Below are 19,062 nucleotides of genomic sequence, written 5' to 3'. Positions count from 1 at the left end.
TGATGTTTTTCATTAATTTTCTAAAATTTTCAGTCATTATCTCTCAAACTATTGCTTCTGGGACTCTAATTACATGTCTGTTAGATCTTTTCATCATGTTGCATATGTCTCTTACGCCCTTTTCTGTATTTTCCAACTTTTCTTCCTCTGTGATTCAATCTGGACACTTTTGGGCCTACCTGTTCACTAATTCTTTCTTTACCTGTATCTAGACTGCTATTGAATCCATTTATTGACTTCTGAATTTTGGTTATATTTTCAGTTAGGGAATTTCGATTTGAATGATTTTTACAGTTTTAAATTCTCTGCTGAAATTCTCCATGTTGTGGTTTACCTTCCTGAATTATTGATTTCAGTTATTTTAGATTTTATTTCTGATCATTCCAATATCTGGATCTCCTCTGAATGTATTTCTTTTGTCTTTATTTTTGCTCGTGGCTTTCATCGAATCCTGGATATTGTATATGGAAAGTTCTAGAGATAATTTGAGGTTCCGGATCATTTGGTTTTCTCTGAGGAGAATTTATTCCAGCTTCTGGCAGACAGCCCCTCGGGTGCCCTGACCCACCCTCTCTGGACTGATGAAGAGGTGTCCTGTTCTCTTCCGGTTACATTTCCACTTCTGCCGAAGGGCAGCCAATCAGCAACTGTGCTGATGCCACTTTGTGTTTCAGGCCTGTAAAAAATGGTCTTTTCAGGTTCACCCCGACTCTGAGGATGTTGGTCAGGCGAGGGGTCACAACAGAAAGCTTGGGGGTTTCCCAGGGCCCCTACTGCTTTGCTGCCCTGAACACATATTTGTTTCTCTTCCGCCCCATGAGGTTGCAGGAAGTTCTGCTTGTTGGCAGACACAGGCTTTAAGGGGAAAGAGGTGCCTACTGTCAGGCTCACCTGTTGCACATCTGTCTGTCCATTTGCAGCCCCTCAGAACCTCATGGCCTCGGTACTTCTCCAAGGCCAACAAATGGATATTTAAAAATATATCTGTTAAAAAAAAAGTAGTCAAGTAGTCTTTAAAATATATATGTATCTGTTGTCAGGTTTCTGAAGTGATTTGCCTGGGGCGGGAGGGGGTCAACTTTGGTCCTGTACTGGAATGGCCAGGTCCCAGCGGAACCCAATGCCCGTGACCTCTCCTGAGACTTGCCCTTTGGCGATGATGGTTGTGGGGGGTGGTGGTTGGAGGGGTGGTAAGTTGGGCTTCTCTTCATTAACTCTCAGAGGTAACCAGGAGGCCAGACCTAGCTTTAACACACCCAGCATAGCCTCCTTGTTTACAGATGTGGAAACTGAGGCCCAGGATGGGGCAGTGACGGGACCAGGTATTCTTGACCGCTTGACCAGTGCTCAGCTCTGGGGGTGTGTGAGGGGAAGCAGGGGACAGTGGGCGGCAGGGCTGCTGAGAGCCCCTCCCATTGCACCCCCAGCTAGGAGATACTGCTCTTTCCTGTTGCTTCTGGCCTCTTCCTGTCCCCCTGCTGTGTCCTCCCTCATTCCAGCTGCATTTCTGAAGCCTGTGTTTGGAGGGGGGACTTGATGCTGGGAGTCATCTCTCCTACTGATTTCTCGCAGATCCCTGAGGTTTCTGAGTGACAGTTTTTTTCTTACTAATCCCTGCAGTTTTCTCCCCACACCCAGTTTCTCTTCTGCTTTTCTCCCCACCCTGTTGCAACAAAAGTCAGTGCACAAACCATGCCCCACTTTCTCTCCTGGCATTTCAGTGACCTGCCGTTTACCACCACGGGAAGGGGGACAGGGTGGGCATCTGTGGGAGTGGGTGGTCCGCTTGCTCCACAGGCTGTCTTGGTGCTGCCTCTGGCACAGAGGTGCAGCCTGTGGCCCCAGGGGCCCTGGCAGAGGAGAAAGGGCCGGGGGGGAACTGTTGACTACGGGACCAAACTTGGCCCCTAAGTCCAGACCACTGCCACTTGCTTAGTGTGTGGTCACACACACCTGCTGCCTCAGCTCAGGAAGGCTTGTCTACCCAGGGGCTGGGGAAGTCAGTGCTTTGGCCTGGCACAGACAGAGGGTTCGGTAGATGAAACTGTGGGAGACTTCCTGTTGGGAAAATGGCCCCTGTCCAAGGCCTAGGACTTGGGAGGGGCCAGCAGTTCTCGAAAGGGCTCAGAAAAGGTAGTAGGGAAGGAGGAGGACCCACAACGCAGTCTCCCCTGGCTGGCAGGTGGGGGGGGGGCGATTCTGCCTTCCCCGAGGCCTGGGTGGTAGCTCTCTTACCTTTATTAAGCAGCAGCCCCCGGGAACGCCCACTTTGCCCCTGGGGTCATCCAGGAGTCCCTCCTCCTGTAGACAAGCTTCTGTGTGTGTGAGCCCAGGAGGACCCCAGGGAGAACCCCTGTGAGCACTTGGTGCAGCCAGCCCTGCCTGAGGCAACTGAGCTAACAGGAAAATAAACCGTGGTTGCTGGTGGTCCCAGTGTGTGGCTCTGGTCCCTCGTGGCTGTCCCCCTTCACAGAGGTCTTAGGGTCTGCCCTGGTGGCATTTAAAAGACCTTGCAGGGGCGGGGTCTGTGCAGTTCTTGTGGCTGTCCAGGTGGACCGTGGCTTTCCAGCCTTGCACAGTGTCATGCCAGCCACTCCTGGCACACACAGACCCTTGCCACCAGTAGTTAAGGGACTGTGTACCAATGGTCCCAGGGCACAAAGGTTCTGAAAAGGAGGCCAGGCTTGGGGAACTAGTGGGTGGCCACGAGCTTTCTCTTTTAGGAGTAACAGCCTGGAGCTCTGGCCCTGGCCTGGGGTCATACCTTGCCTTGGTCTCAGATGCTGCAACTACTGCTGTGTGACCTTATGAAAATGGTACAGTCTCTCTGACCCTCAGTTCCCTTAACTTTCAAAGGGAGATGACCCTTTGACAGTTCCCTTAACTGTCAGTTTCCTTAACTGTCAAAAGGAGAGAAGTCAAAGGGAGCTTCTGCGACAGTTCCCTTAACTGTCAAAGGGAGAGACGTGGGGGTTGCTGCTCAGGCACCCCAGCCTCGCCCCAGATGTGAGCCTGCAGTGTAGGCAGGGTCTTAGAGCAGCCAGTCAGCTCCTGAATGGCAGACAAGGGGGCTGAGGCTCAGAGGAGGGACCTGGTCCCACTGATGCTTCTGTTCCTGAGCTTCCCTCTTCACCAGTCATCTCCAGAGAGAAGAGGAAAGTCGGGAAGTAAGCAGCTTGTGACCTGCAAGTGATGAGTTGAATGACACTGTGTCCCACATTTACTCCATCTCTGCTTGTTCTCTGTGCTCTTGTAGGGAACTCAGGCTGCGGAACTATATCCCTGAGGATGAGGGCCTGAAGAAGAGGAGAGTGCCCCAGGCCAAACCCGTCGCAGGTAGGTGAGCTGCGTCTCTGCGTCTGCTCCCTGGCACTGCCAGTTGCCTCCACCTTGAAAGGTGTCACCCTCTCTTGGAGAATAATCGGCAATGCCAGGGCTGGCAGCCGGGCCTCGAAGATCCTTCGTCCCCGTCTCGTGGCAGGCGCACAGCTAGTCAGTGTGGGTGGTGACCGCAGGCCGTCAGGGCGCCTGCTCTGCCCTGCTCACACCCTGTCTTGAAGGCCTTCCAGGGACATCGGGGGCAAGAGGCCACATCTCAGAGAAACGCTCTGGGCTGAGAAGTGGCCTGGGGACCCTTGGAGGGTCGGAGGGAGAGACCTTGATGAGGGGCCATCCATTTAGGTGCTTGGAGACGTGACAGTGCCAGAGCACAGAGGGTGGAGAGAGGTCTTCTCGCCGGCGGGGAGGGGCCCGGCCCAGGGGCTGCTCAGTCTTGCTGTGGTTTGGGGCAAAGCACAGCACAGCAGCCAGGAGCGTCTGGCCAGCTGCGGCCTGCCCACGGCCGGCGTCTACACTGGAGATCCCGGGGCGCTTCTTATTAATTACATGAGTAGTAACTGAATAAAGACAGTTATGTTGTAGAAGAGTAAATTGTTGCCCATTCGGCCATGCCCTAGTCTGCATCCTCGTCTCCTTTGCCCCCGAGATTCCCACGCATTTCTGGTGGTTGGTTTGCTTCATGGTTTGGGCCCCACTGTGGTGGGGCCGTGGCATGGTGGGGGCAGTATGGCGGGATAGACGGAAGGAATGGGGCGCCACTCCCATGCCTTTGGCGGGGTCAGCACCAGAGGCAGGGCGGGGGCCGTGAGGCAGCATGGAGCCACTGTGAGGGGGCTGGGAGACCCCTACGGGGCCCAGGTTTGGTGTTAGTGCTCCCAGCTTCTGTCCCCGCGGGGCAGGGCCGCCTGGTCAGACCGCCCCGGGGCGCATGGTGCTGTCAGTAGCTGGGTGCAGCCCCCTTCTAGGCGGCCGTCCCCCTGGTCTTGGGAGTACACATCTAAGTGGGATGGGAAGAAAACCTCCTGCGCCCCAACCGTCGCAGGGCCCAGAGGACGTCCTCAGAACCCAGGAGCCCAGGAGGTTATGGGAAGAGCCTGTCCTCCAGGTGCTTCACAGAGCCATACTTTGGATGTGTCCAGACCACTCTCGTTTTGCAGCTGGGGAGACGGGTCGAGAGTAGCTTCCGTCCTTCCTGACTGGAGGTCTGCGCTCCAGTCTACTCCAGCTGGCTGGCTGCTGCTGGCCCTCCTTTGCCCCAGGATTGCTTTCTTCCTGGGGAACCCCAGCCCTTCCTTCAGAGCTGCCTTTGCACGGTCTTTGCATCTGGTTGGCTGGGAGCCAAGGGGAGAGGTGAGGCTAAGAGAGCACAAGGTCTCCCAGGCACTGTGTTCCCCTCTGCTGTGGCTGCAGTGTCACCAGAGTGGCAAGGCCTCTGACAGGCCTCTGTTGTTGTCTTGCGCCCTCTAGTGGAAGAGAAGGTGAAGGAGCAGCTAGAGGCCGCCAAGCCAGAGCCAGTCATTGAGGAAGTGGTGAGTGCCTCTGGCGGCCCATTTCTCCCTCACTGCGCCTATGGGGCCTTTTCTTCTTCCCCACCTGCTCTCCTCTCCCTGCTTCTTTCTCTTGGCTACTTTATTTCCTTTCCACCTCCCTACATCCCCTCATCCCTTCCTTACCCCTTTCCTTTTTCCCATTTTCCTACAACTGTGCCCTGTCGTCCTACTTACTTTGGGACTGGGCCCCTGCAGCCCTGACATGTGTCTCCTCCCTCCCCAGGACCTGGCCAACCTCGCACCCCGGAAGCCTGATTGGTGAGTATTGACCGTGGAGCACTAGTGCAGACTGACTGGGGCGCTCTGTTGCCGGGCGTGGGCCTCTCGCTGGGCCTGCGCACCTTCACGGTAGGGAGATGGGCAGCACAGGCATATATATTGCACATGATAATTACTGCCTGAAGTAAGTGCTGCACAGGACATAAATGGAGAATGAGATGGAAGTGACAGAGGATGACACTTGGAGGGTGGGGCGGGGCTCAGGCAGATGGGGGACAGTTCCTTCAAGTCCCTTCTGAAAGGGTGAGGACCTGCCCCACCTCAGAGAGCCCCATTTGAGCAAGGCCGACCTTTGCCCTCAGGGAGCTGCAGAGTGGAGGAAAGATGGTGAGAAGGGCAGGCGTAGGTTTCTCTCCCAGCTCTGCCACCAATTGGCCTGTTCCGTTTGGCCTCAATTCCCTCTTGTATGAAATGACTCCTCCTGACTGGGCTGAGAAAGGGTGGAAGAGAGGGCCGGTGGCCTGGGGCTTGTGTTCTACTTGCCCTGGGTCAGAGGCCCAGTGGACCATATCCGTCAGTACAGCACCAGCGGGAGGTGTTCTATTTGATGGAACAAAAGCCTGGGGCATATATCCGACCAGACCAAGAGAATGCTTCTGAGGAACCAGCCACCCTGCACGCCTGGACTCAGTCCCCTGTGTTGGGTGGTCTGGGGCCAGCCCTGCCTCACGGGCTGGGAGGGATGGCTGATGCTGGTGTTGGAGGATGCAGAAAGGGGGAGAGGAGCAACCTGGCCCTCTTCCCAGGCAGTCTCTTCAAACAGCCGCGTGTGATTCCTAATGCCCAAGGCACAGTGGGCAAGGGGGTCCCCAAGGCCACACCAGGCCCGCCTTCAACCTCCGGCCTCCTCCCACCTCTGTGCTATAGGGACCTCAAGAGAGATGTAGCCAAGAAGCTGGAAAAGCTAGAGAAGCGGACCCAGAGGGCCATCGCCGAGCTGATCCGTAAGTGCAGGGCCTGGCAAGGCAGGGGCTCTGCCCTGCGGGTGGTGGCTCAAGCCCGGGGCTCCTCTCGACCCCTCCTGTCTGCCATCTATCCAGGTGAGAGGCTGAAAGGCCAGGAGGACAGCCTGGCCTCTGCCGTGGACGCCCCCACCGGACAAGAGGCCTGCGATTCGGATTGAGGCCTGTCCTGTCCCCTCACCCACCAGCCATCAGGCCTGGTCTGTAGGAGGATGGTCTTGAACAAGAGTGGCGGCTGGGCTTGCCATCCCCTCCAGTTTGGCTTCAGAGCAGTGACTCCCTGCCCCCATCATTCTGAACCACCCTCCCTGCGGTCAGCTCCTTGTCTCCTGAGTGCTCCCCACCACCCTGCGGGTGGGGCAGAGCCAGCAGCAACTCTGGGGGCTTGCTGTGTCTGTACATATGTGTGTATTTTGGACTTCTTTTTTAAAAATCTCTGAAAATAGAAACAAGCAGATTCCTGTGTATGGCAGAAACCTATCAAATATTTCCTGGGTCCATGGGGCGCTGTGGGTTTGGGCCCCAAGACAGGGTGCCTGTAGAGGTCATGCTTAATATGAGTCCGGCCTGTGTTGGGCTCAGCATGTTGAGGCTGGAGGGGTGGGGAGGACCCAGGTCCAGGCCCAGCCCTTGGTCAGCGATGGTCCTCTCTGTCGTGAGTGACAGACAGGCTCTGAGGCGGTTCTCTTAAGACCTGCCACAGGCCTTGTAGTTTTCTGTGGGACAGTGCCCATCCTGGTCCTCTGTGGGCCCCTCACAGTGAGAGAGAGAAGGCTCTGTGAAGGGGTGAGCTGTGCCCCAACAAACCTCAGCTCAGGCCGCTCCAGGCTCAAGGGCCCGGGCACTGTTCTTTCTCACTCTGCCCAGCGCCAAGCAGCCCCTCGTCCCCCGTCACCGGTCAGGGCTAGACCATGGCTTCCCTGGGACAGGGCCCCGCTATGGGGCACAGTGGCCCATTCTGCGAGAGACCAGGGTAGTGTAGGCTAGATTTTGGGTGGTTTGGGGCCCTGGAGCCCCCTGGTCCCGAGCCTCCTCTGCGGAATTGATTCTCCAGAGACTGACCGCGGTTCCGACTCCAGGTACCTTTGTTTTTATTTCTAGAGTGATAACACTCAGGTTTCCTTCAGGGTCTGCCCTTGAGGCGCCCTCCTCTGCCCGGGTCCTCCCAATGTGTTCTTCCCTCTGTGCTGCGGTCCAGGACACAGTGACCTAGCTTTGAGGGACGGTGTTGCGGACTCAGGCCAGAGAAGTGAACTGAGTGTGAACACGCAGAGACCAGCACACACGCAGTAAATTCAATACTTTGAGTTAAATTGGGCAGCTACTCTAAGAAGGTAATCCAGTGTAGTAAATGAGCAGAAACTTGCATCTGTGAGTGAGGGCTGAAGTGGTGGGTGGCTGGCTGTTGCGGTGAGCGGTGAGCGGTGGGACAAGGCCAGGACTCTGACGGCCACAAGGGACAGGGGTCAGGACTGGAGCCAGGTTCCCTCTGCATAGGGTCTGGAACTGGGCTGCCTTTTCTAGGAATAAAGGATGAAAAGACACCCCCACCTCCTGCTGCTGTTGGAAGCAGGATGCTTGTCTGTGGCAGTGTGGGACTCAGACACCTGGTGATTGGCAGCTGGGCTCCTGCTCAGCACCAGTGCTGGGACTAGAATAAGGATACCCCCACAGTATGAGAGCCCAGATTGCTGGTGGGAGGTTTGCTTCTGCATGTACAGCTGTGTGTCCCATAGCAAAACTGCCCTGCAGGGAGACAAAAACAAAAACCATCATGCATGATGGGCACTCAAACAAAAATTACAAAATGCGTGAGAAAATCTAGTGCTTTAAAGAGTGGCCAATAACACAACAAGTGGGAGAATTGACAGCCAAGGTCACTGAAACAGTAACATCCCAGCAGGCTTTAGAATGAGCATTTGTTTTATTACCAGAGAGAGAAAAGAGGGACTGACCCTTATAACTCAAGAACAATGATTAGATGAAAGAAAGAACTGATTAGAAATCTTAAAACTGAAGAATGTTTATTAAAATAAGACATTCACTAGAAGAGCTAAATAATAACTTACAGTCAAAGAAAGGATTAATAATTGGAAGTTAAAGCTGAAGATCCAAAGGTAACAGAGAAGAGAGATGGAGTGTCAATTGAGAACCTTTTCATACTGATAGATGTATGTTAACTCCTCTACTAACAGGAGTTAACTGTTAACTCCTGTTAGCTCCTCTAGCTAACAGGAGTTCAGGAAAAGAAAGCCGGAGAAAGAAGGTGCTTGAAGAAGGAATGGCTGACCACTTCTGTCTCTGGCATCATGGTCGAATAGTTGTCCGAATTGATCCTCTCTACAAATAGCTAAAAATACTACGTGAAAAAATAATGACAACAAATTTGTTTCAAATGCATCAGTGATCTGGCAAGAAGTAAAGATACTCAGGCAGAAAGCTAAGAGAAGCAGTAGAATGCTGAAGCCTCACCTTTGCCTTGAAGGTATTTGACAGGCCAGGTGAAGTTGAGCATTTATTTTTGGGGTCCTCAGTGCCTGGAGCCAAGACAACCCAATCTCTGTGCAAAATGGGGTCCTGGTAGTGATCGCTCCATAAAGCTGGGGCCCCAACGGGCAGCACCCTCTGTGAACTAATAATAGATCTGCTCACGTGGCATCACAGAGGGTCTCCATTGAGAGTTGAGCCTGTCCTCATGTGGGTTTGAACATGAGAAACCTCAGGCCAGGAATTTCAGGTGGTCCCAGATTGTGTTGGTCTCAGACACTTCATAGAAGGAAGTGCAGATCCTACCTGAATGAACCTTTCTTCGTCTCAGTCCTCAGTCCCCACCGATAAAGTTCCAAGAAAAATGAGCAGCTTGCAAAAAAGTCCCCCAGAGGTATGAGGCAAGAGAGCCTCAGAGCAAAGAACATCAAAAAGAATATGGTAGAATTACACTTGCAAAAATTACAGGCATTCGTTACCAGTCAGATAATTTCAATGTTTAAAAATGATTTAAGAACTAAGAGAGGCTTGAAAATAGGAATAGATTTGCAAAAGAACCTAAATGATGTTCTAGAAATAGAAATTACTATAGTAGTAAAAAACTGTGTATCTGTGAAGTAGAGCTAAAGAGAGAAATTTGTGAATGAAGCCAGATCTGAAGACCTGATCCAGAATGCAGCCCAGGGAGATAAACAGATTGATAAATTAAAGGAAGAGGCTAAGAGATACGGAGGATAGAGTGAGAAGATCCCACGTAACATGTGATTGAAGTTCCAGGAGGGGAAAAAAAAGGCCAAAATGCGGCAGAGGTAATGGTCTATAAAAATGACTGAACTTTTCAAAATCACCAATCCACAGATTCAAGGAGGTCAGCAATTCTGAAGCAGGGCAACAAAAAGAAATGTACACTCAAATGTTCTATCTCTTAATATGGGTACTGCGTGATTAGGTACAACATTACCCCAAAATACACTGGCTTAAAACAACAAATCTTTATAATCTGATAGTTTCTGTGGGTCAGGGATGTGGAGCAGCTGAGCTGGGTATTTCTAGCTTGGGGTCTCTTGAGGTTGCTGTTGAGCCGTCATTTGGAGGCCTGACTGGAGTTGGAGGACCTGCTTCCGAGACCGCCTCCATCTGGGCAGGGAAGCTTATAGAAGCACAGTGCACACACAAGTACTTGCCACGTGGACCCTCTCCGTAGGTTTGCTTGGGTGTTGCGGGCCGTGGCAACTGGCTTTCCCCAGAATGAGTAACCCAAGAGTAAGCTTTAAGGCCTTTTATGACCGGGTGTTGGAAGTGATATTCTGCCACGTTGTATTAGAAGCAAGTCACTCCATCCAGCCCACACCCAGAATTAGGTTCCATTTCTGAAAGGGAGGTCTGCCTAAGAATTTGTGGATGTATTTTAAAACCACTGGATACTTAGACACATTGTAATAATTTGGTGAAACAAAGAAGAAAAGATCCTAAAATTAGAAAAGATAAATTACCTTTCCAGGAACAAGACAGCAGTATATGTCTCAGCCACAGACAGTGTTAACTGGAAGATACTTCCTGGTGTCAGGGTTAACTGGAGGAAAGGAAATTGTCAACTGAAAATTCTATACCCAGAGAAAATACCTTACAAGTGCAAGATATTGACCTTCTAAAACAAAAATGCTTCATGGAGTAAAAGAGGGGCTACTTAGAATCCATTAACAACAGTAGTGTGTAAGGCCAGAGGTTGGAGGTGATTGGAATTACAGCCCTCTACGAAGCTCCTTCAGGAAGAGAGAAAAGACTCCCATTAAAACTTTGGTGTACAGGCAGGCTGGCATTTCTAGGGTAACCCTAAAAGAATGGCAACAGTGTTGCACTTCCAAAGTAGTTAAGGGAAAAAAATGGGATGAGAAAAAAATAATCTAAAAGAAGGCAAACAGAGAAAAGATGGGACAAGTGAACCCATATATATCAATTACAATTAATGTACTAGACTACTTTTTTTTTTTTGACTCAGTTTGATGTCATTTAAAAAAGAAAACTAAAGCCCAACAGAAAGATTGAAAGTAAAGGGATTAGGAAAGCTCTGTCAAGTTCAGGACCAGCAATAGGAAGTGGAGGTCTCCCGGGTTACATCAGACAAGACTGTCAGAAGTGTTATTAGCTGCCGCGGTGTGCTGTGGGGCCCCGAGCCTCACACCTGCCACCTGTGAGTGCACCAAATGGGGGACCACTGGACAAAGTGAACACAAGCACACCGCAGCCCGTCCACCATCAGTGCTCTAGAGAACTGTTGGTACTTGCATATTACAGGAGAGCAGGACACGTGCCTGCACACACACAGCACAGATGTAGTGGTACGGTGGTTCTCACAATGGAATGCTCCAGCAATGAAATGAGCTAGAGCCACGTGCAAGATGATGGATAGATCTTGAAAGAAGCAAGTCGCAGAAGAAATGGAATGGGAGCCATTTCTGTGATGTTCTGAATCAGGCAGAGGAAAACACACTCTAAGGACACATACGGGGATGGTCCAGGGTGCAGAAAAGTAGGGGATCCCTCACCATCGGGCTGGCGCTGGCTCTGGGAAGGGCCCATGGAGGATTTCCTAGTGTTCTTTTCCTTGGCTCGAGTGACAGGAATTCACTTTACTCTCTACCCATTTTATACACTCTTTTCTACATATGTTGTATTTCACACATGTACTTTTTAAAAGAAACTTCCAGAATTCAAAACCTAAATTATTCCAAATGTGAGGTGGGATTTTTTTTTTTAAATGGCCGCATCTACAGTTTCACTACAAGGGTCTGGATTAGAACATTGAGGGTAACGAGAAAAACCACATAAGCTCCATGGCAGCGGGGAGTTGGGGGGCAGGGGGCGGGTGGGGAGATTATCTACAAATGAATGAGTTTCACTTTTCATCAATAATAGATACTAGAAGACAAGTTTTTCCTGAGTGCTGAGGAAACAAATATCAATCTATTCAATTTCCATAAATAATATGGGCAAGGTAGACATTTTCAGGCTTAGGACATTGCTGTGCACGGGTCCTTGCTGAAGGAACTACTAAGGATCTCTGGAGCAGGAGGAATGGGCGGGCCCAGGGGACTCAGGACTGCATTTGCCAGACTCCCAAACAGGATCTTAAACGAGGGGTTTATTGGTCTTGCGTTGAGTCTCAGGTGGTACAGTCGCTCCTTGAAGCCACCGGGAGCCAAGTGCCTTCTGTCTCCCCAGCTGTCCTTAGCTCCCCTAGGAGCCTTTGCACCACAAGTTTTGAGCTGTAGGCAGGAGGGGGAAGGGCAAAGCTCAAGGCAGCTGAAGGAACCATGGCTTCAAGCCCCGTCCACCAGGACTGCCTTCGCATCTGATCAGCCATTGCTGTGTCAGATCCACCCCTAACTGCAGACATGTGGGAAGTAAGGGTATTTTAAGCTGGACACATTCCCACTACGGATGAAACTGGGTCCATGAGAAAGAAAAAGAGAGTAGGAAGAATACTGGCAGCGTAGCCAGCAGTGCCTGCCACAGGGTGCAGGAAGAAGTGGTGAGCAAAGAAATTGGTAAACATTGCAAAAATCAACAACGGACTAACCTAGCAAGACGAAAAAGAGAAGACACACATTGTAAATATTAGGAATGAGCTAAGGCTATCACAGCCCCCAGACAGCAAACGGACAGGAAGGAGATACTACCTGCATACATTTGACTGGTGGATGAAATGGACCAATTCCTTGAAAAGCACAAACTCACAGTTCACCCAAGATGAAACGTAATTTGCATAGCTGTGTATTAACGTAGACCATAGAGCAAAATGTAAGTTGTAAAACTATAAAAACTTACAGGAGAAAAAACCTTCAGGGCCTAGAGCTTGGTGAAGAGTTCTTAGACCCGAGACCAAAAGCACAATCCATAAAGAAGAAAAAAAATGATAAATTTGACTTAACCAAAATGAAAAGGTTTTGCTCCCACAAAGTCTGTTAAGAGAATGAAAAGAAAAGCTGCAGACAGAAAATATTTGCAAGCCCCGTATCTGATAAAGCACTCATACCTAGAATGTATAAAGAATTCTCAAAATTCAACAGAAAAAAAGGAAGAGTTAAGGAGGAAGTCCAATTAGAAAATGGCCAAAAGGTGAAGAGGCATTTTATCAGAGGACATATCAATGGCAAACATGAAAGATGTTCCCCATCACGAGCCATTAGGGGAATGCAAATGAAAACCACGATGAGCTACCATTGCACACTGTTAGAACAGCTTAAATAAAAAATAGTGGTCATACCAATACCGGCAAGGACGTGGAGAAGCTGAATCTCCCGTACGCTATTGGGACTGTAAATGGTACAGGTACCCTGGGAAATAGTTGGGCAGATTCTTAACAAACTAAATCTATACTTAACATATAACCCAGCAGCCATACTCCGGGCATTTATTCCAGACAAATAAACTTATGTCCACACAAATGGACATCGCAGATCTTAAAAACTAGACGAGTATACACAAATGTTTGTAGCAGTTTTATTTGTCATCGGCAAAAGCTAGGGGAAATGCCGCACCCATTATTGCTTAATGAGTGCTGGATAATTTGAAGTTGTCGTTCAGGATACATCAGTTAAAATAAATAGATAAATAAACACAGATCTTCAGCTTAATGGAGGTTGCCACGTCATCAGACCAAGATCTAGGTCTTAGTGTAATTTCCCTTCAGTTAGGGATTAAAATATTCACACACAAAAAATGGGTGAAATAAGTATGGTAAAAAAACCTCTGACGTGTGGCATATAATCTACGAGGGCATTCCTTTACCCGGTCCTGTGCTCTGAGGAGTAATGCATGGAGTGAAACATAAGTTTTTCTGTGGGAAAAAAAAAACACACCAACCCGCAAAATGTCCTTCAGTAGGTGACTGGTTAAACTGGTGTACCTATGCTATGGAATAGATTCAGCAATAAAAAGGAATGAACTGTTGATAAAGGGGAATAGCTTGGGTGGATCTTAAGGGCATGGCACTGAGTGGAAAAACATGTATCTCAAACGATCACCCATTAAGTGATTACCTATTTATAACATTCTTGACGACAAAAGCATAGAGATAGGAAACAGATTTGTGGTTGTCGGGTTAGGGATGGTAGGGGCAAGTGTGACTATATAGAAAGGGATAGCTAGAAGGAGGTCATGGTTGTCATAGACTCATTCTGGATTGCAGTGCTTATTACACAAATCTACACGTGTGATCAAAGGGACTGCGCACACATTGTGCCAATGTCAGCTGCCCGGTTTTGATATTATACTCTCGTTATGGAAGACGTAACCATCGGGGGAAACTGGGTGATGGGTACACAGGACTGCTCTGTGCTGTCTTTTTTAACTTCTCGTGAATCTATTTCAAAATAACCTGAAAACTATTTTCAGTGGTGAGCAAATAAAATGGTAAAATATGTTAATAAATTGTGTAACTGTTTTAAAAGTATGCTTTCTGTGTTTAAAAAGACAAGCTTTCTGGAGTCTTGTGGAAGATCGGATGGGGGTAGTTCAGAGTTGGTCACAGTCGTAGCCTTGGTCAGAGGGACAGGTGGGGTCCCTTTGTCATAGAGCTGAGGAAACGGGCCAGGGAGTGGCAGTGCCCAGGTCTGTGGGTGGAGCCCTAGTCTGCCCACTGCCACCCAGCTCACCAGCCCTGACTGACCTCCCAACACTGCAGGGCCCTCCTTGGAGTCCTCGAAGACATCTGGCCCCTGGATCATCTCAGGAGAGGGCTCAGGCCTGGAATGTTCTGCGACACTGTGGACGCCCCTTCCCCAGCAGAGGACAAACAGGATAGGGCCTTACCCAGGCTTGGTGCCTCTGGGTAACGGAGGCAGCAAGAGGGCCAGGAGGAAGTTGGACCTGGGATTGCAGGGCTGGGCCCTCGGGGCCAGGCAGCCACCTGGCTGGTGCAGGACATGTATCGCAGTGAGGAATGGCAGACAGGCTCAGAGAGACACAGCCCCTGAAGTTACAAGGGAAAAATTCTATCAAATGCGTGAAAGCAGCCAGTTTGGGCACATCGCCCCTGGACTCTGCCTGTCCCTCCTCACGTGCCCTTTTTGGGTTCCCTGCTGCTGCTCACCGCCTATGCTCCTGTGTGTGAGGTGCCTGCTCATCTTCAGGTGGCCTCTGCAAGGGGCTCTGAGCCACGTCCAGGGCCGGCTGCAGCACTGCCCTCCCTTGCAGGCGCTGGGATCCAGGCATGAATTCGTCCTGTTTCCTGAGTGCCTGCCTTGTGCTGGGCCCTGTCCCGGGCACTGAGATACAGCTGGGGCTCTGACCAGTCCCTGCCCTCCAGGAGCTGACCTTCTAGGTGGTCTTAGGCTCTGTGCTGGGAACCAGGACCTTCCCTCAGGTCAGTCTGAGACGTCGCTTCCCCCAGAACCGTCTGGCTGGGCATTACAGTGGGGTGTAGCGAGTGGTGGGGTCCTGGGGCATGAAGGGCCCCCAAGTGCACCCAGCCCAGAGACCCCATAGACGAGAATCTCCATGCAGCCTTTATGGCCCCACTGTCCTCACACGGCCGCTAGGGGGCAGCAGGAGCCACCGGCCCGGGGCCCCTGGGGAGTGTGGGTCAGCACATCACCCCACCAGAGGGAGCACCTCTGTCCTTTCCCACGGGGCCTATGTCATTTCTATGTGGCTGGTAGCACACATGATCCCGAGAGTGGTGCTCAGTCACCCCGAAACCCAGCACAGTGGGGCCATGTCCTCGGGGCAGCAGCAGAACCCCACCACCTCCCCTGCCAGGCACTGCAGGGGGTGTGGGATCCAGGTGGAGGGCCGAGTGCCCTCCCAACCTTGGGGCAGCACCAGCCCTGCCAGGTCACAGGCAGCCTCAACCTTCCTGTGGCAGAGTCTGCACGTGTGTGAATTGTGTGTGGTAGAATAGCCTGGGATGTGGACCCATTGTAGCCTGGCAGGGAAAGGGACCACCTGGAGGGTCAGGTCCCCTGGGCCCCTGGGCCAGGCGTGAGCATTTGTTGGGCGGAACCAAGCTCCCAGGATGCCTCTTGTTGACCCAGGGGCCATCAGGTGGTGAAGGGGGGCTCGCCCACTGGACGGGCAGAAGTGGGTGATCCACAGAGCAGAGTGGGTGTACGCGCTTGGTCCTAGGCTGCTCCCTTCCCCGGTCTGGCCTGGCCTCAGGGCCTCTGGCTGTCGTGGGCTGGGCAGGGGTGTCCGGGCTGTTTCCCGGCCAGCCTGCCCCTTCTCTATGTATTTACTGGTTTTCTTTAAACGTTCCCATTACTCAGGCCTCCGGTGGGCACTGAGACAGAAATAAATCCCACAAGGCAGCCCAGCCAGAAGCCGGGAATCCGATTCCCCCTCAAAGGCCGGAAGAGGCCCCTGTGCCGAACATGCCAGACCACAGTGGCCCACACACTCCACATGGTCACGAATACAGCCATGTACCCCCCATGCACACACGTGCACGTGTGCATTCACACGCATACCCCCAACACAGACGCCTCACACCCCACATGTACCTTTGCAGGCACTCATATATCCCACACACGTTCGCACACACATGCGTTCACCCCACTCAGATTGACCGCATGCACACATGCATTCCCCCAGTGCAGACTCAATTCATGCGCACAATCGTGCATTCACACCCTGACACACACACATGTGCACACTCCTCGGGGTCACAAAGAGATCCTCAAGGTGCTGGTGGGCAAGACGAATGTAGGCTGTGGACGGTGGGAGGACGAAGCCGCCCCTGTGCAGCTCCAGAGGAGAGTGGCCTCATGGGAATTCAGGTCCAAGGCTGCCAGGGCTTCTGAATTTTTAAGAGAAACTGGAAAGCTGAATTTTTATGTGAAATATCCTGATTTTTAAATGTTGGCTCAAGATGTTGAAAATATTGTGAGGGCCAAACCAAACATGTCTGTGGGCCAAATTCCACCCACAGGCGGCGTTCTCAGCCCATGGGTCCACACAGACACACACACACAAATAGACACACATATATACAGACATACATACAAACAAATACAGATAGACATAATGGTACTCACACAATACAGTCACACACAAGTAGACACACCAAAAGACATGCATGCAAATGGACATACAGGTACACATGCAAGCAAGCACACATGGGCACACGTACAGACACAGGTATACATACAGTGGAACCACAAACTAACAGTGTAGGTAGACACAATAGACAGATGGCTAGGCACACGTATGAGCAGACCCACACATGTACAAATACACATACACAAATACACACACATGACAACAGACACAGCACACCTGTCTGTCTGTCTCACCGATAGTGCTTATTGGGGGCGGGAGCAGGGCATGATTCCCACCAAGGCTGTCCCCCGACTCGTGCACGTTGGAGCAGGAAAAGGGTGGGGGTGGCAAGGGGTCCCTAGGAGGGACGGGTTTCCTTGGGCTGACTGGAGAACACAGCTTGGGCTGTGGAGAGGAGCAGGTGAAGGACCTTGTGTGCCAAGGCCTGGGAATGAAGTTTGGACCACAGGTCCTAGAGTTCTGGGGAGGGAGCTTGGGTGACTCCCGTTTACCCAGCCTGGCCTTGTCCCCTCCTCCTCACCAATGGGAAGCAAAGCCAGTGGGAGCCCGTGGGGGCTGCCCATCTGCAGTTCCCCACCAGAGCCGTGGGTGACCTCCCACCCTCAGTGGTTCTGTGAGAACTGCACACAGGGCCTTCTGATTGGGACACCTGTGAGGGGGATGGAAGCCTGCCTCCCTACCCCCCAACTAAAACTAACCTAGGAGTGGAGGGGCCTGAACAATAGTAGGTGCAGAATTAATGCAGGCCCAAGAAGGGGCCCCACCTCCCGTCCCCTCCCCCACGATGGGAGACTGAGGCCAGAAGGGGCAGTGGTAGGCCTAGAATCCAGTTTTCTGTCTCAAACCCTGGCCCCTTCCCTGACCCCCAGCCCTTGAACAGGGAGGAGCTGCACACAATCCACACCCACCATCTCTTGGCTCCCTCCATCTGCATGACTGCGGCTGAACAAGGAGGGAACCTGCCACTTGGGGATATCCTAGCCTTGGGTCCTGAGGGCCCCAAGTCTGCCTAAAGGAAGGAAAAGGGCCCTGTCCAGGAGCTCACCAGGGATCAGGGTGGGGTACTGAGCCCACACAGGCCAGGAGACCTGGGACCTGACCTCAGAGGAGGCTCAGAGAGGGAAGGCAGCTTGGCCGAGATCACACAGCATACACAGGGAGCCAGCCAGAGCCCAGGCCTCTGCCTGGCACTGGAGTCCCCTCATCCTGTGCCCAAGAGGAGGCTCCTCTGCCCCAGCCAAGGCTTATTTCGGTTGGCCATGGTCGCCTTGGGCTGGCATCATTCTCCTGGAGCTGGCTTGAGGAGGTTTCAGGGACAAGCGGCTGGACCCAACCCAGCCTGTCTGTGCAGCAAGCCCCACTTCACCAGCCCCTATCCCTGGGGCCCCCACAGCCAGACCTCTCTTCTGAAGACCAAGGCAGAACCAGGACCCTCTCAGAGCCTTCAGGCAGGGCACGTCCATGCCCTTCACACCCCGTCAGAGCTGGCTGTGTCCTCTCAGACCCCTGGACAGGGTCATGTCCCTATTGAACTTCCACTCCCCTTCTATCCTCCTTCTTGCAGACTCCCCAGGATGAGGGCTGTAGGCTGTGGACTCTCACGCCTGCCCACTCTGGGAGGACATGTGGGGCCAGCTCAGGTGATTGAGTGTGGGCACAGCTATCTCCTAGATGCCCCTGGACCCCTATGCCCCACTCTGAGCTGGGAGCTATGGACTCACCCAGCCTCCCCTGAAGCCTGGCTAGTGTTCCAGGCCCCTCTTCCCCCAGGAGGGTACATTCCTTTTAAGGATCTTCAGAGGTCCCTCTCCCAGCCAAGCTAACAGGAGATAGGCCAGAGAGGACAGTGCCTGTCCATATGCCCAAGACAGGTGGGAGCTGCAGGCCACCTTATTGGCCCAACGTGGAGTCCAGGGCAGCCCGTGAGGTGCCTGGACACCTCAGCCAAGGAGGCTGGAGTCGGGGTCTCTCGGCTCCCTCCTCCCTGGCTGCCTGCCGCCCAGCTCGGCTGGTGTTTACGTGTTCCCTGCGGCTTGGCTGGGCTCTGAGGCCGTGAAGGAAGAAGTGACCACCTGGCTCTAGCCCCTGCTCAAGGCAAACAGGGTCCTGACCGCCTGCCAGGCCCACTGAGGGCTCCCGCTTCCTCTGCCAACACCTGGATGGCCCAGGCACAGCTCAGGGGCCTCTCTGAGTGGGGAGCCCAGCCCTGGCCCAGGAGCTCCAGGTCCGAGGGTGGAGACCTGGTCCTGGCGTAGGGGTTTGGACTGCTTGCTGTAAGAGGTCCTGTTCTGTCCTGGGCACCCAGTTGAGGGGAGAAATGGTACCCAGTCTAAAGGGGGAGGTTTGGCCCTGGCCTGGGTGCCCATATCCTGAGGAGGGAGGGC

General features: G+C 52.3%; 1 protein-coding gene across 1 annotated transcript in view; it reads left to right on the top strand.

Moving 5' to 3' along the window:
- CCDC12 (coiled-coil domain containing 12) overlaps window positions 1–12,516 on the top strand; it is a 53,503-nt gene extending 40,987 nt beyond the window's left edge. The window contains exons 3-7 of the mRNA XM_081072709.1: window positions 3,257–3,336; window positions 4,807–4,868; window positions 5,113–5,147; window positions 6,036–6,112; window positions 6,209–12,516. Coding sequence (XP_080928835.1) covers window positions 3,257–3,336; window positions 4,807–4,868; window positions 5,113–5,147; window positions 6,036–6,112; window positions 6,209–6,291 — 337 coding nt within the window. The 3' untranslated portion in view covers window positions 6,292–12,516. The remainder of the gene's footprint in view (window positions 1–3,256; window positions 3,337–4,806; window positions 4,869–5,112; window positions 5,148–6,035; window positions 6,113–6,208) is intronic.
- The last annotated feature ends 6,546 nt before the right edge of the window (window positions 12,517–19,062 follow it).

This window comes from Rhinolophus hipposideros (genome assembly GCF_964194185.1).
Source record: "Rhinolophus hipposideros genome assembly, chromosome: 14".
Classification (NCBI taxonomy): Eukaryota; Metazoa; Chordata; class Mammalia; order Chiroptera; family Rhinolophidae; genus Rhinolophus; species Rhinolophus hipposideros.
The sequence above is the reverse complement of the archived record's forward strand: the minus strand, read 5'-3'. Positions and strand labels throughout refer to the sequence as shown.